This window comes from Drosophila ficusphila, unplaced genomic scaffold (genome assembly GCF_018152265.1).
Source record: "Drosophila ficusphila isolate 14025-0441.05 unplaced genomic scaffold, ASM1815226v1 contig_791, whole genome shotgun sequence".
Taxonomy (NCBI): Eukaryota; Metazoa; Arthropoda; class Insecta; order Diptera; family Drosophilidae; genus Drosophila; species Drosophila ficusphila.
Genome location: NW_025064737.1, coordinates 16,373,482 through 16,387,245, shown reverse-complemented (window position 1 = coordinate 16,387,245; position 13,764 = coordinate 16,373,482). Strand labels below are relative to the sequence as shown.

Genomic DNA, 13,764 nt, shown 5'->3' with positions numbered 1-13,764 from the left:
AGAACGTAAACAATTGTGCTGGCTGCGAAAGCTCGCTCTTTCACTCAATTGAGCTCTCGAAAAGTGTGTTACAGGATGTAGGTCAACCACTGCGTATGAGTGATATTGCGGAGGCTATAGTATTTCGCTTTCAGTTACCGCACTTTCAGTTGTGCGACTCGCGTACAACAGGACACTTTACACGGATAATGTGAAAGCCAAAACGGAGGTTTTTCCAAAGTGCTGCGAAGGAAATTCGCGCGCGACTTTTCCGAATCAATACAGCAACTCGATTGCCGGGCAAAAAAAAGTCATAAAAGAAAGCAAACGAAACCTCAAGAGGCCTTACAATTGTATTTTTGGCAACCCATTGACATTGTTCATAAAAAGGCAAGTGGCTTTCAAACTAGGCGAAGGCTTAAGGTGAAAATTTCAGTGGCAAAATACACAAAATAAAGATGTTGCATAGCTAAAAAATGAAAATTAACGTATAATATCTCCAATAATGATTAAGTGTAAAGATCGTTAACATTGCAATAAACGTTAAAGAAGAAATAAAGAGGACTACAATAATTGTTTGGTTCGTTTCGCAATATAATTTTTTTTGCAAGTGTGGCATTAAATATGCAATGGTCCTAAGTGGCGACTTCCCCAAGTCCACCTGCGAAAAGGTTTGGCTCTTATCGCGACCCTGGAGACACACCCATCGGTTTCATTCAACTTGAAGCTTGTAAATTGCACATACGCAACGTTGTCCCAGGCCGAGTTGCAAAAAAGCGTAAAACTCAGTGTCAAGTGACAGAAAGAGCTGTTCGAGAAGGGAAAGGGGTTGACAGAGCTGACTTTGGTAGGCATTTGAAATATTTATGAAAGCCAGCGCGTTTTCATGGAGCCTTCAACCGTTTTTGCACCTCCGTTGTTTTTGTTGTTGTTTATCCTTAATTTTTCGGTGGCAGCCTTTCGCACTCGACATCAAGGGTAATTAAAATGTGGACACATTAAGGCATTTCTGGCTCCTGTGGTTGTGGTTAGCCCCTCTCGAAAAAAGGGACACACACATGCGTTCACTGACAAAGAGATCCTTGCAACTGGTGACGAGTCAGGCGAGGGAAAAGTTTAGGATTTACGTTCGGGTTAAGTTTCCACCGCAAAGTGGAACGTTTTATATACACTGGGGGCTGGCGTGTTTCAGCTTAAATTACCTCAGTATTCTCCTACCCGTATGAGAAAACAAATATTTTAATTAGAAAGATAGATTAACACTGTGTGTAACTAAACGTGGGCAGTCATTTTCATGCCCGCATGGTAATGGAAATTCTTGAATTAGAAGGATAGTTTAACAAATATAAAATGTTTAGAACAATTTACATATAACCAAAGTGGACTGGATTTTATGGCCCTTGAATAGCAAATCCTTAATCGGAAGTTGTATTTCCAAAAGAAGTTTCCCCAAGAAGGTTTTGCCTTAAGGAATCCTTGACATTGTATCCTTTGACCCGCCTAAACCTCATTAATAATCGGCTCCTTTTTTTGGCTTCCTTTGTTTTTCTTTTTTATTGCCGCAATCAACGATTTCCGTGCGTGTTTCTTCACTTTGGTATTAAAGCCGAGGACTCTCGGCATTTCGGGGCAACGGCCGGCTGTAAAAAATAGAAACAAACTTGTGTATAATTCATAAGGCAAAGCATTCCAATTGTACTTGCCGACCAGTTGTGGTCAGTACTGTTGATGTCAGCTTTGGATTCGACCGATAATATAGACCGATAATGGATTTGGATTATGGGTAGAAGCACATGTTCTGGAACATGCCTCGAATAGAGAGGATAATTTAATGGGGGAAACTCGGGTGGAGAAACTTTCATTTGCAGTCTGGTGCCGCCTGGCTCCCAAGTCAGTTATTTTATATGTATCCCTGAGGCCGCTTTACGCCAACATCATCTGCATATAACAACTTGCTTAAAGGTCTTTTTTGGCTAACCAAAGGTAGTCAAAAGAAAAGTTTGACATGCCTGGCGAAAGCACGCTTTTATGCCTTTTGGAAGGCTCCAAACATTTTTGTTTCTCTAAGCAAATTTATCAAAAAAGGAGAATGGCTAAAACGTGTTCGGTGAAGTTACACACGAGTGATTAGCATGTTTTTCCTGAAAATCTCTTAAAAGCACTGCATTAAAGCAACTTGCTTTAACAAGTCTCAATTGAGTTTTTCTGATTGAATTACCAGCTGTGGAACCTTGAATCACCCCTTGGCTCAAATTCAATTCTGACCTCATTTAATGTTTGCTTCAATGTATCTAAGACATTTGTCTGCAATCAATGCTGCTTCCGATACACAGATAAAAAGAAAAATGAATGAAAAGGGTGTTGTGTAAAATGAAGAAAAAAGAAAAAATTGATGTGCTTGTTTAATCAGTAAAAAAAATAATACAACTTGTTTCTGACACAAATTAAACACTGAATTAAAATCCAAGTTCTGTGCAATATTTTTCCGTGTTTGATTTTCTACCTGACCTGCTACACATCAAAGTTGCCCCCAGTGGGCCAGGTTTCCCTGGCTTTCCTCGTCTTGCTCGACTGGAGCCGCTCCATAAATCAAAGGCAATGTGACGCAATTTTACTAAAATCACCAGCGATGCTACACGAAAGCTAAACAGAACAAAAAGAAAAGAATATTTCCAATTTGTTTACATTGTTCGTTCAATAAAGTCAAGGCTCTGTCATCGAGTGACCTCGATTATCGCCCGGGAATTGTCACAGTTTAGTCTTGAATTAAGTTTTATGCCACGTTTGCCAAGGGGAAAGTTTTACTAGCACGCCGCCCAAACCGCTGCCACGCCCACCAAGTGGGTTCAAAGTTGAAAAACCTCGAAGGAATCTGCATGCATTTGAGCGAAATCAAAGCAGACGGTATAAAATATTTAAGGGGCAATTAAATGGCGGCACGTGTGTGCATGGATGGAGGTTTCTTCATTCAAATGGATGCAGGATGTGGCTGAGAAAATTCTCGAAATTTCCCTAAGGCTTTATTGTGTCATTAATCGGGGATACAGATGAGCATGTTTCTCCGGAAAGGGAGAACATATTTCCGGTGATCCAAACTTGATTACCATTTGCACAGAGAGAAAATATTCAAGTCTGTTTGAGCAAACAAAAATTGAAAATCAATATAAAAGTTATAATTGCTTGTTAAAAATTTATTGCTGTTTGTTTGCAAACATTCGTAATTTATTTCTTTTATTAATTTTTTATATAAAATGTTTCTTTTTGCACTCATTATTTTCGTTAACAAAACATCCACCGCATATTTTTAAATCCTTTTGAGGATGAAATGCCACACACATGCAGAAGCTATTTTGGTCAGAGAAAATTGGTTGAATTTCGCGGTTGAATTTTCCTTGTGTGGAGGACATGACACGGCGACCAACATCCGACATCCGCTGTCTCCATTTGCCTGCGAGCAGCCTTCGTCCTTCTGCAGAGTTCTTCTGCTCCTGTGCTGCATGTCCTGCAGCCAGACAATGTGTGCAACAATGTGGGTGTGTGTATGTGTGAGTGGGTGGGTGTTGAAGGCCATGTTCAAGTACGTTCTCCTTCCGGACAGACTTTGTTTGCTTTTGATTTGCGCTTTTTCGTGGGGCAGTTCCATCGCGATTCCCACGCTCCCTTTGTTTACCTTTCGATTTCACACCGAAGCATTAAAAATGCATATGCCATGATTATTACACATACGCCATGTGTTCCGCAGCCATTTGATATTTATGAAAAACAGAGCGGGATCGAAAAGCAATTCAACAACCGGCGGAAAAAAAGAACGCCACTTAATCCTTATTCATGGCTGCACACTTTCCAGGGTTTTTACGCCCGTGTGCGTCATTTGCAGTGGCTCTCAAACCGTACCGCTAATTACTCAACACAGCCTAGATTTAAATCTCATTTGCAAGTGAGTCAGCCAGAAAAGCAAAAAAAAAAACAAAACAGGCGGTTAACAACAACAATTGCCTCTTGACCCAGGACCAAGGACAATAAGACCAATTACACTGGACAGCAAAAGTGAAAAGAAGGTTAAATTCTAAAAGCAAAATATATTTGCAAAAACATTATTTATGTCGTTGGAAATCTAGAAAAATGAAATGAAAGCTATTACAAATTCTTAAGAATTCTACTAAAATCCTATTTAGTTTAAATTAACTAAGACTGTTCCCACTTTTAGTAAATTTAATTAAGATAAATGCTTACCTAGTATTTCATTTTGTAAATCAAAAGTTTAATTGTAAGCAATTCTTTTCATAAATCCAATCACACACCCATTAAACAATTTCTAATAGTCCTTTTATATAACTGATTTCATAAATAATCATTGCAATTATCATTCCCATTACACATGCAGAAAAACTTTCGTTGGAAACAACTGAACAAAGGCAAATGAGCCCACTTCATACGCTTTAGTTGTTCATTAATATTCTAATTAATGGGCGAACAAAGGGGTCATTTTGTGAGCGCAACCTTGCTGTCTAGTGCCTCCGTCCAGGAGCCACTGATGGAAAACCATGGCGCCAAGAATCCCGCAGTGAAGCTGATGCCGTCGGCTGCTGCGGACATATAGCTTCCACTCAAATCGGGAAAGCTTTCGCTCAAAAACAAGACTTCTTCTAGTGGCTGATGCTCCGCGAATTGAATTCAATTCAATTTAGTTCCGAAACGCCGCTCACTAGGAACAGTCGCTCGAATCGCTTCGCTCATTACAGAAATTCGAAAAAAACACTAACCAAGTGAAGTAATAGGAATTTGTTACGTGCTCTCGGTGCGTATAATCAGTTTACTCAGCCTTACTTGATGTGTAATCGAAATCCGGTTATGTTTTTAAAAAACCCATTTGTTTACTGCGGAAAATAGAACTTGATAAAAATATACAAAAAACATTCTTGACGCCCTCAGCTATATATTCGCCCCCCGATATATATGCAAATACGTATTTAGTTTGCTGTGGTTATTCTGTGTGAATATAAAATGAAAGGAATTTTAGCTCCAACAAGCTATCTAAATATGTTCAAAGAAATGCATAATTTTCAAATAATTGCAAAGGCTACAAAAATGTTCACGAAATGTTTGTGTTATAAGAGCAAACAAAGAAGTCGAAAAGGAAAAATTAAAATATACCCGCCTATTTATAGAAAAGTGAAAATCCGGAAAAGTGAAAAACAAAAGATAACAGTTGAATAAAATGCAAACGAGACATACAAAAAGCAAACCAAAAGTGAACCATTAAATCAGTTTTAATTTATGCATGGAGGCATCTTGATATCTGCACTTTTAATTGAGCACCAACTTTTTGTTTCAGATGCACACACAACCCCGAAAATCATAAATAACCAACACACAACATATATAGTACACACACACCAAAAGTGAGACCAGAACCTAAACGATGAGGTGATGCAACAATTAATTTATTTATTTATCATTTATTTAAGCACATTTACACGATACACACGACAAAACACACTCAAGTATTCCGAACATATAAAGTAACAGCATAAATATCCACATACATGACTACGTCATCGCCAAGAAACCTGAACACCAGAGAGAAACAAAAAAAAAAAGAAACAAAAAGTGAATTTGAGCAAAACAATAATAAAAACCGTGTTCAGTTCAAGTTCTTGGCAGATGGGAAGGTCTCCCCATCATTTTGAAGGCAGACAAGCTTTGGCAGCCAGTCTAGAATTAAGTCGCTCTCTTGAATTCGGGTTTTACGCTCACCCTCTTCTATATAAACATATATATATATATATATATACGTATATATTTCGGATGCCTTTTTTGGGTAAGGAGGTTGGAGGCTATTCAACAGGTGCCCAGCAGCTTAGAACGAAACAAAATGTAACAATTCCCCAGCAGTTAAAGTTGAATTAGCAAAGCTCGTAACCGGAGAGGGGAAATTCCCCGCTTTTCCGACGGGGGAAAATCCTCCTCTTCTTTCGGCCACTCCAAGAATTCAGTTAGTGAAAATTTCTGGTCTCCTTTGTTGTTAGCAGCAAACAAAGCGTGAAAAAGCGTAAAATGCTGAGGTTGTAAATCTCCTGCAAAGTTTGGTTTGGCAGATTATTCAAGTCAAGGTTGCACACACAATTTGTATGTTCGGCTAAAAGAAAATTACGGCTATATTGTAATGAGTCCCCAAAGCCACAGCTTACAAAAAAGAAAGAAGAACGAAAGGTAAACAATGAGAATTATTCTGGGAAATTTGAATAAAGTCAACAGCTGCTAAGCGCTGAATAATTAAAAAGCGACGCGAAAGTAAAAGAAAAGTTTGATAGAAATGAAAAATACACTTTTAAAACTATATCAAAACAACTTTAGAATATAAATAATTTCAGTTGCTATAGGATAAAGTTTTCAAACTTTTATTCACTCTCAAAGAAATATTATATTTTTTGGGGGAAAGAAATGACAGAAGTTTTGTTTCATATATTTTCCAAAATGGGTCACTTTCTTTTGATAACACAAACTTCGCAACAAAGTTGAGTTCCCCTTAGTGGAAATGAAAGCAGCTTTGTGTATCCACTCAACAGGTACCTCGGTGGGTGCTGAGCACCGCCAGAAAACTCGTAAAATTGTGTCAATTTACCCCACCCACACGGCGTATGAGCAATGCGAGACTCTATTAAAGAAATGAAAAAATTGAGATACGTAAACAAATGAAGTGTTGTTCGTAAACGTTTAAGTATACTGTATATTTTTGAGCGTATTTGAAGTGTGGAGAGCCAGTGAGGCATTCCAAGATCGCATTTCTAAGCTTGTAGCTAATAGCGCAATATTGTATGACATCATCATTTTCATTTTCATGAGCATTCAGTTCGACGCCGGCATCTTTAGCCGGCAAACGCTAATGAGTCAGCTGGTCGAGGCGTTTACAATCGGAAATATCTGGTAGAGATGCTCATAATGTTGTTTATTAATCTCTTGCAGCGATAACAATCCATCGGTGCCCTTGGCGGAGTTTGTTAACCCGCCCGATCCCACGGAGACCGAACCCTTTGTGCCACTGGTGGAGGCCAAAAAAATGAGCGATACCCCGCCAGTGGTGGCACCTGCCACGCCCACTGGCAATGGCACGCCCACCCAGGTGGCCAATGGTAACTCCACGGTGGCCACGAAACCCGCCACCGATGACAACAGCATTTTCTCAGTGTTTTATACGCTGGGCAAGAAGGTGGCCATCGTGGGTTCCATCTACCTGGTGGGTTACATGGGCTGGTCGGTGGCCTGGCTGATTGCCCCCGTCATCCTGTCGGTGGCCCGCGACCAGTTGGCCAAGACCTCGGCGAAGAAGCGGGACATTGCCAAGGCCTCGGCTCTGGCCTCCGAGAAGGACGTGATCCTGGCCAGAATCGACGAGCTGCCCGCCTGGGTCTACTTTCCCGATGTGGAGCGCTGCGAGTGGCTGAATAAGGTATGTCTGTCTCCCAAGAACTTAACCTGGAATCTACAAAAATTCCGAATAAATTACGGAAAACATGTATGCAAAAAACAAACATAAAATGTCCATTATTCGGTTTCAAATATATACGTTATCAACTTAATTCCCATTATGTTTCTAAATATATTTCTTATCAAAGAAATTCCTTAACCGAAAATCTTAGTTTATCTAGATAAAATTCTACAAGTCTTAAGAACAGCAAGCTGAGCTACTTTTAAATTTTTTAAATTACATATATAAAATTTTAAATATGGGAATAATTTTATATTTTTTTAAAAATCCATTTAGTATCTTATTTAATCTCCTCTTTTCAGATCCTCAAGCAAGTGTGGCCCAATGCCAATCACTTTGCTCGCACTTTGGTGAAGGAAACCATCGAACCCAATGTGGCTTTGGCTTTGGCCAACTACAAGATGAATGGATTCCGCTTCGATCGCATAATCCTGGGCACAATTCCTCCCCGAATCGGAGGAGTGAAAATTTACGACAAGAACGTGGATCGTAATGAGATTATAATGGACCTGGATCTGTTCTATGCCAGTGATTGCGACATCAACTTTTACTTGGGTGGAATGAAGGGTGGCATCAAGGACTTCCAGATTCATGGATGGGTTCGGGTGGTGATGAAGCCTCTGATCCGATCGATGCCCCTGGTGGGCGGACTGCAGATATTCTTCCTGAACAATCCCAATATCGATTTCAATCTGGTTGGTGTGATTGATTTCATGGACATGCCGGGTTTGAGTGATTTGCTGAGGAGGATTATTGTGGAGCAGATTGGCAATGTGATGGTGTTGCCTAATAAGTTACCTATTTCATTGAGCGAAGAGGTTTCCGCAGTGGCTTTGAAAATGCCTGAACCAGAGGTGAGTTGGAAATAAAATACATTAATATATTAACTTTACAATAATTATAAAAATTAAGAGTAAATCATTAAGTATTTCAAATCCATTATTAATCGAATATCATATAATATTTATAATTTATGTATTTCAAAGAGGTGTTTAAATTGTGATTGAAATTACCAATAAATTTTCTAGGGCATCCTGCGCATTCACGTGGTTGAGGCCAAGGACCTGATGAAGAAGGACATTAGTGTTTTGGGTAAGGGCAAGTCCGATCCTTATGCCATCATCAATGTGGGTGCCCAGGAGTTCAAGACCCAGATCATTGACAACAACGTGAATCCCAAGTGGGACTTCTGGTGTGAGGTACGTATCCTGTAGAAGGCTCCTCCGCGGATCCTTTGGGATCCCGAGAGCTTGTTGCGTTGCTTTTTGTAGTCTGCTGATGTTGTCGATCGATTGCTGCATGAAAAAAAAACCAACACAAATCCACCGAATTCCTGCATAGTTTCTTGATTTGCCCTTCTGTTATTTCCGATTTTTATTTTTCATTCTTTTATCACTTGAATAATTTGCCTGGCGCCTAAAAACAGGCAACAGTTTTTATTGAAATGGGTCAATTTGTCGAGATTCAAGTGAAGGACTCGGATGATTCCAAGAAAGACGAACCCCTGGGCAGGTAAGCTATATTTTTTATTTAAACCTCGTTTTTTTAGTTAGAACACCAACACGCAACTGCACCCCTTGAACAAAAAACAACCAGTGAGTAATGTTTGTCGATTGAATTGAGAGCTCTTTTTTGCATGACGCCGCCGAAAACTGAAAATTGACAGGCAATGTTTTCCTGTTTTTCCTGTTTTCCTTCTTGTTTGTTCTCCGTTTCGCTCGGCTCTACGGATTAAATACTCTTTTCTCAACTTTCTACCACCCGAATTACACTCACACATTTGTTTTTCTAGGCGTGTATTTTTACCACCATAGGCCACTATATTGGGTTTTCTTTGTGGGACTATGATCAGACAATGCCAGGTGTACAGAGCGATGATGTATTGGGCAGGTTGTATGCCGCATGAACTGCATTCCCAACTCGTTTGTTTGTTCTTTCTTGATTTTTGTTTGATATTTATATTTCTTGATTTCGATTTACCCTCTGAATGCGTTTACTAACAAGCACTGAAAAAACACAAGCGAAGTGATGAGATAATTGGCATTGAGTGTGAACTAAATATTTAATCCACTAAATGAAACGTAAACTAAAATCAGCATATCATAAGTGGAATTTGGTTTCTTATATTATACTATAAAACTTGTTAATATTAATTCAAACTTTACTAATTTATTAAAGAATGACATCTTGGCAATATATATTCTCATCACTTTCGCAATACCGACATAAGCTGACACAACTCGACTTAAGTGAACTAATTTGCATGCCCTTTGACATCTGTTGTTGAACCACAAGCGGAATGCTGGAGCACTTTGAACCACAGACACACAACAAGAAGCAAGAACCACCGGCATGCCAATGAACCAACTTGTAGTTAGATCCAGACTCTGTATATAAACCCAACTGAGACCGTAGTGTGTGTAGATTTTGCGCTGGAACTAATCACTAATAATGCGATAATGTCTTTTACCCCGCTTTTGGTTCGATCGAATTTATGGAAACAGGCTGTGGTCGAGGTCTCGCAGCATGCAATACTCGTGCTCAGACTTTTTGACTGGGATCGCACTAGTGATGACGAGTCGCTCGGCAGGTTAGGCAACCATTGATTGATTGATTGATTCGACACGAAACGAACACCCACCACAACAGAAATCTGACACACTTTTATCCCAAGAACTCCCACAAACAAGAACTCAGAACAAGTTATCCGAAACAGCTTGAAATTTAAGGGGACAAACTAATTTAACCTATTATTAATTGTTTGATTTTTTTAATTGTGCTTAAAAGTAGCGATCCTTCTTACTAATTTAACTATTTATATAACAAAAACAGAGCCAGCATCGATATTGCCAGCGTGATCAAGAAAGGCGTTGTTGATAGTGTGAGTAAAATATGATTTTTCTCATGGTATAATCTTATTTATTTTTTATTTATTCTTTATTAAGTGGCTTACTTTGGAAGATGCCAAGCATGGACTCCTTCATGTTCGTTTGCAGTGGTATAAACTCACTGCCGATTCCAATGATCTGCAACAAATCCTGTTGGAAACTCAACTGCTACGCGTTACCTCCATGAGTTCGGCTGTTTTGAGTGTTTTCATTGACTCCGCCAGGCATTTGAAGGTTTGTTTATATAATCAACTTCTATCTAAAACATTTAATAATATAAAACCTCAACATTCCAGCAAGCTAGATCCAGCTCCAAGCCAGATCCTTACCTCGTTTGCAGCGTCAACAAACAAAAACAGCAGACCGCAATGATAATGCGAGATGATTCCCCGGTTTGGGAGCAGGGATTCACTTTCTTGGTCGCCAATCCCGATAACGAGAGTCTGAACATCAAGATTTACGATCAAAAGACCGGAAATGATATTGGCCAATACACCTACACACTGAGCACTTTGCTCAAACAGTTCAACATGGAGGTCATCCAACAGCCCTTCCAGCTGCAGAAGTCTGGTCCCGAATCGAAGCTCTATATGTCGCTTTCTTTGCGGATCCTGAAACCCGGCGAGATCGACAAGGAGTCGGATGCTCTGGAACAAGTGGCGGCCCTCACACGCAGCAGTTCTGTAAAGACTCCAGAGGTGGCTGCGGTGACCACACCAGCATTTAAGGTGGGTTTAAAATTTAATTCAAAACATCATAATAATCAAAGACTAAAAAAACAGAGAAGCCCAACAATCTATTTGATTAATGCAATTTAATTGTCGTTTAACTGATACATTAGTCAGTTGATAAAAATCTATTTGGAAAAGATTTGTTGACAATTTTGGTAAAAATCACTATATTTTTAGTAATTTTTCGGTTGTAAAAAGGAAAAATAGTGACTTACAGCGGAACCAAATACTATTTTGAGCACCTTATGACCAATGTTAACAAGTCCTATCACTTTTTAAACGATTTAAAAAAAATGATTTTTGGCCTATTTTTGCATTTTTGGTAATTTTCCATTTTTTGCGAAAAATTGCAATTTCAAAATTTTTAGGTGTGGATGCTATATGATTTAGAATTTTCTTACGAATTACGATAAAGGCAAAAAACGAAGTTTTAAAATGATTTTTTGCAATTATAGAATAGAAAGTATTTAAGAATTTTATTCAATAATTCCGTAAGAGGTACCTCTTAAAAGATTATAGATGCTAGACACGAAACACCCTATGGCAAAGTGCTGATTCAACGTCCTCGATAGTATAGTGGTTAGTATCCCCGCCTGTCACGCGGGAGACCGGGGTTCAATTCCCCGTCGGGGAGAATCGAAGATTTTTTTTTTTTCATTTTTATATTATCAGAACAATTTAAAATTTTTTATTTTATTTTATTTTACCTTTATATATGTTCATTATTTTACCTTCAGGAATCTCAGGCATCCAGCAAGCGTTTGTCTGCCGAGTCGCCCATCAGCGAGGAGGACCCCGCGGTGGCCACGAAAATCTCCCCAGCCATGTCGGCCTCCACCTCCAGCGAGAAGCCGATCAGCGAGCTGGCTGCCTCTGTGCTGACCCACCGCTTTCCGGACACCACGTCTTCGCCCGGTGAGCACGGCCTGGGAAGGATGCAGCTGTCGATTAGATACAGCGCCCAGCGCCAGAAACTGGACGTGACCATTCACAAGATCCAGAAGATACCGCTTCGCGATCCGAGCAATATACCCGATCCGTATGTGAAGCTATACCTGCTGCCGGGTCGAAGCAAGGAGTCCAAACGCAAGACGGGCGTCATCAAGGACAACTGCAATCCGGTTTACGATGCCTCCTTCGAGTACCTGATTTCCATAGCCGAACTCAGGCAGACGGAACTCGAGGTGACGGTGTGCACACAAAAGGGATTCCTATCCAGCGGCAGTCCCATCATTGGCATGGTAAGAATCCTTGTGCTTAAACCACCCCTATTTCGCTGCACATCCTTGTAATTCCCAAGTGCATATTCCGCAAGGATGTAATATAAATAGGGAGGCAGGCCACGTGAACTTCGTTCTTGCTTCGGCAGAACATATACTAAAATTGGAACGATACAGAGAAGATTAGCATGGCCCCTGCGCAAGGATGACACGCAAAATCGTGAAGCGTTCCACATTTTTTGCCCTCCTAACATTCGTTTTATGTTTTGTACTTTCAGCTGAAAATAGCCCTGGATGATCCGGAAATCACCACACAAGCTGGCTTGAATTCGTGGTTCGACTTGCAGCCTGAAATAAGGCACGAGTAGGGAAACCGGAGTCGAGCGAATGCGGAGTCTCATTACAGCACAATCAACTCAAGAACAACTTAACACTTTTTTACCAATCGCACTTAAAGCCTTTTGTATTTGTTATGTGTATACTTTACATGGTTGGCCCCCTAACCAAAACCAAACAAAACTCTCTTAGTCGTGCCTCTATATTTAAAACTATCAATTTATGTAGTCAAATAAAACGAACTGTGTTTTCAACAAAAAATTACGAGTTTTTTTTATTGATTTTTTTTATCAGTCGGAAGTTTCCATCAATAGCAATGTTTACCTTAAATTGTTTGCTCATAAGGAACTGTCTACCTGGCTAACTGCTAAATCCAATGACAGAGGATCCTCCCTAAAATTTACCTACGTCTTCATATAATTCCCAACTGCGAATTCCTTTGTTTGTTCATATATAAAGGACTATACTGAAGCGTACTTCGTTCTTGCTTCGGCAGAACATATACTAAAATTGGAACGATACAGAGAAGATTAGCATGGCCCCTGCGCAAGGATGACACGCAAAATCGTGAAGCGTTCCACATTTTTTTGATCCTTCCATGCACGCGATTTAGGAAACTTAAAAAAAATATGTACAAATTATATTTATATAAAAAAAATAATTTTTAAATTGTATTCTAACTTTACTCAAGTTCATCAATGGATTTCCATTATTATATCAACATAAAAAATAATGCTAGTTTAACAAAAACGAACAGCAATATAATTCCAACATATTACGTTATAAGGTTACGTTGCAGACATTTTACATCTTACGTTATCTACAGTGAGATGGTGTCAATACGTCAAGCTCAAAAGATAGGGGGCGCTACAAATTTTGGTTTCTTACAATTCTCAACTGCGATTTCTGCAAAGTGTTCGTATAAATAAGGTACTTTTCAAGCTAACATCGTTCTTGCTTCGGCAGAACATATACTAAAATTGGAACGATACAGAGAAGATTAGCATGGCCCCTGCGCAAGGATGACACGCAAAATCGTGAAGCGTTCCACATTTTTTTGCCAACCTGCAGGCGGAAAGTAAACAAGAACTCGCACTTTGGTTTTCTGCTTTCGCCATTAT

The 13,764-nt window shown here is 39.5% G+C and overlaps 1 protein-coding gene and 4 non-coding genes across 8 annotated transcripts; all 5 read left to right on the top strand.

The window, feature by feature from the left end:
* Positions 1–4,678: 4,678 nt before the first annotated feature.
* On the top strand, positions 4,679–12,904 carry LOC108092148 (extended synaptotagmin-2). Of its 4 annotated transcripts, none has more exons than XM_017191665.1 (11): positions 4,679–4,777; positions 5,315–5,406; positions 6,946–7,429; positions 7,771–8,322; positions 8,497–8,667; positions 9,973–10,058; positions 10,301–10,349; positions 10,414–10,590; positions 10,653–11,084; positions 11,825–12,328; positions 12,586–12,904. In XM_017191665.1, the coding sequence occupies exons 2-11, from the start codon at positions 5,402–5,404 to the stop codon at positions 12,673–12,675; spliced, it is 2,550 nt and encodes an 849-aa protein (XP_017047154.1). In that variant the 5' UTR covers positions 4,679–4,777; positions 5,315–5,401; the 3' UTR covers positions 12,676–12,904. The 4 variants fall into 4 exon arrangements, with proteins under 4 accessions (XP_017047154.1, XP_017047152.1, XP_017047153.1 ...); XM_017191663.1 differs by lacking the exon at positions 9,973–10,058 and adding an exon at positions 9,261–9,358; XM_017191664.1 differs by lacking the exon at positions 9,973–10,058 and adding an exon at positions 8,895–8,980.
* On the top strand, positions 11,650–11,721 carry Trnad-guc. Its single transcript has one exon. It is a non-coding gene; the product is annotated as a tRNA-Asp (tRNA).
* On the top strand, positions 12,441–12,547 carry LOC122320792. The gene has a single exon (XR_006245835.1). It is a non-coding gene; the product is annotated as a U6 spliceosomal RNA (small nuclear RNA).
* Positions 12,905–13,123: 219 nt separating the features above from the next.
* Positions 13,124–13,230, top strand: LOC122320791. Its single transcript, XR_006245834.1, has one exon. It is a non-coding gene; the product is annotated as a U6 spliceosomal RNA (small nuclear RNA).
* A 363-nt stretch (positions 13,231–13,593) lies between these two features.
* LOC122320790 lies at positions 13,594–13,700 on the top strand. The gene has a single exon (XR_006245833.1). It is a non-coding gene; the product is annotated as a U6 spliceosomal RNA (small nuclear RNA).
* Positions 13,701–13,764: the final 64 nt, after the last annotated feature.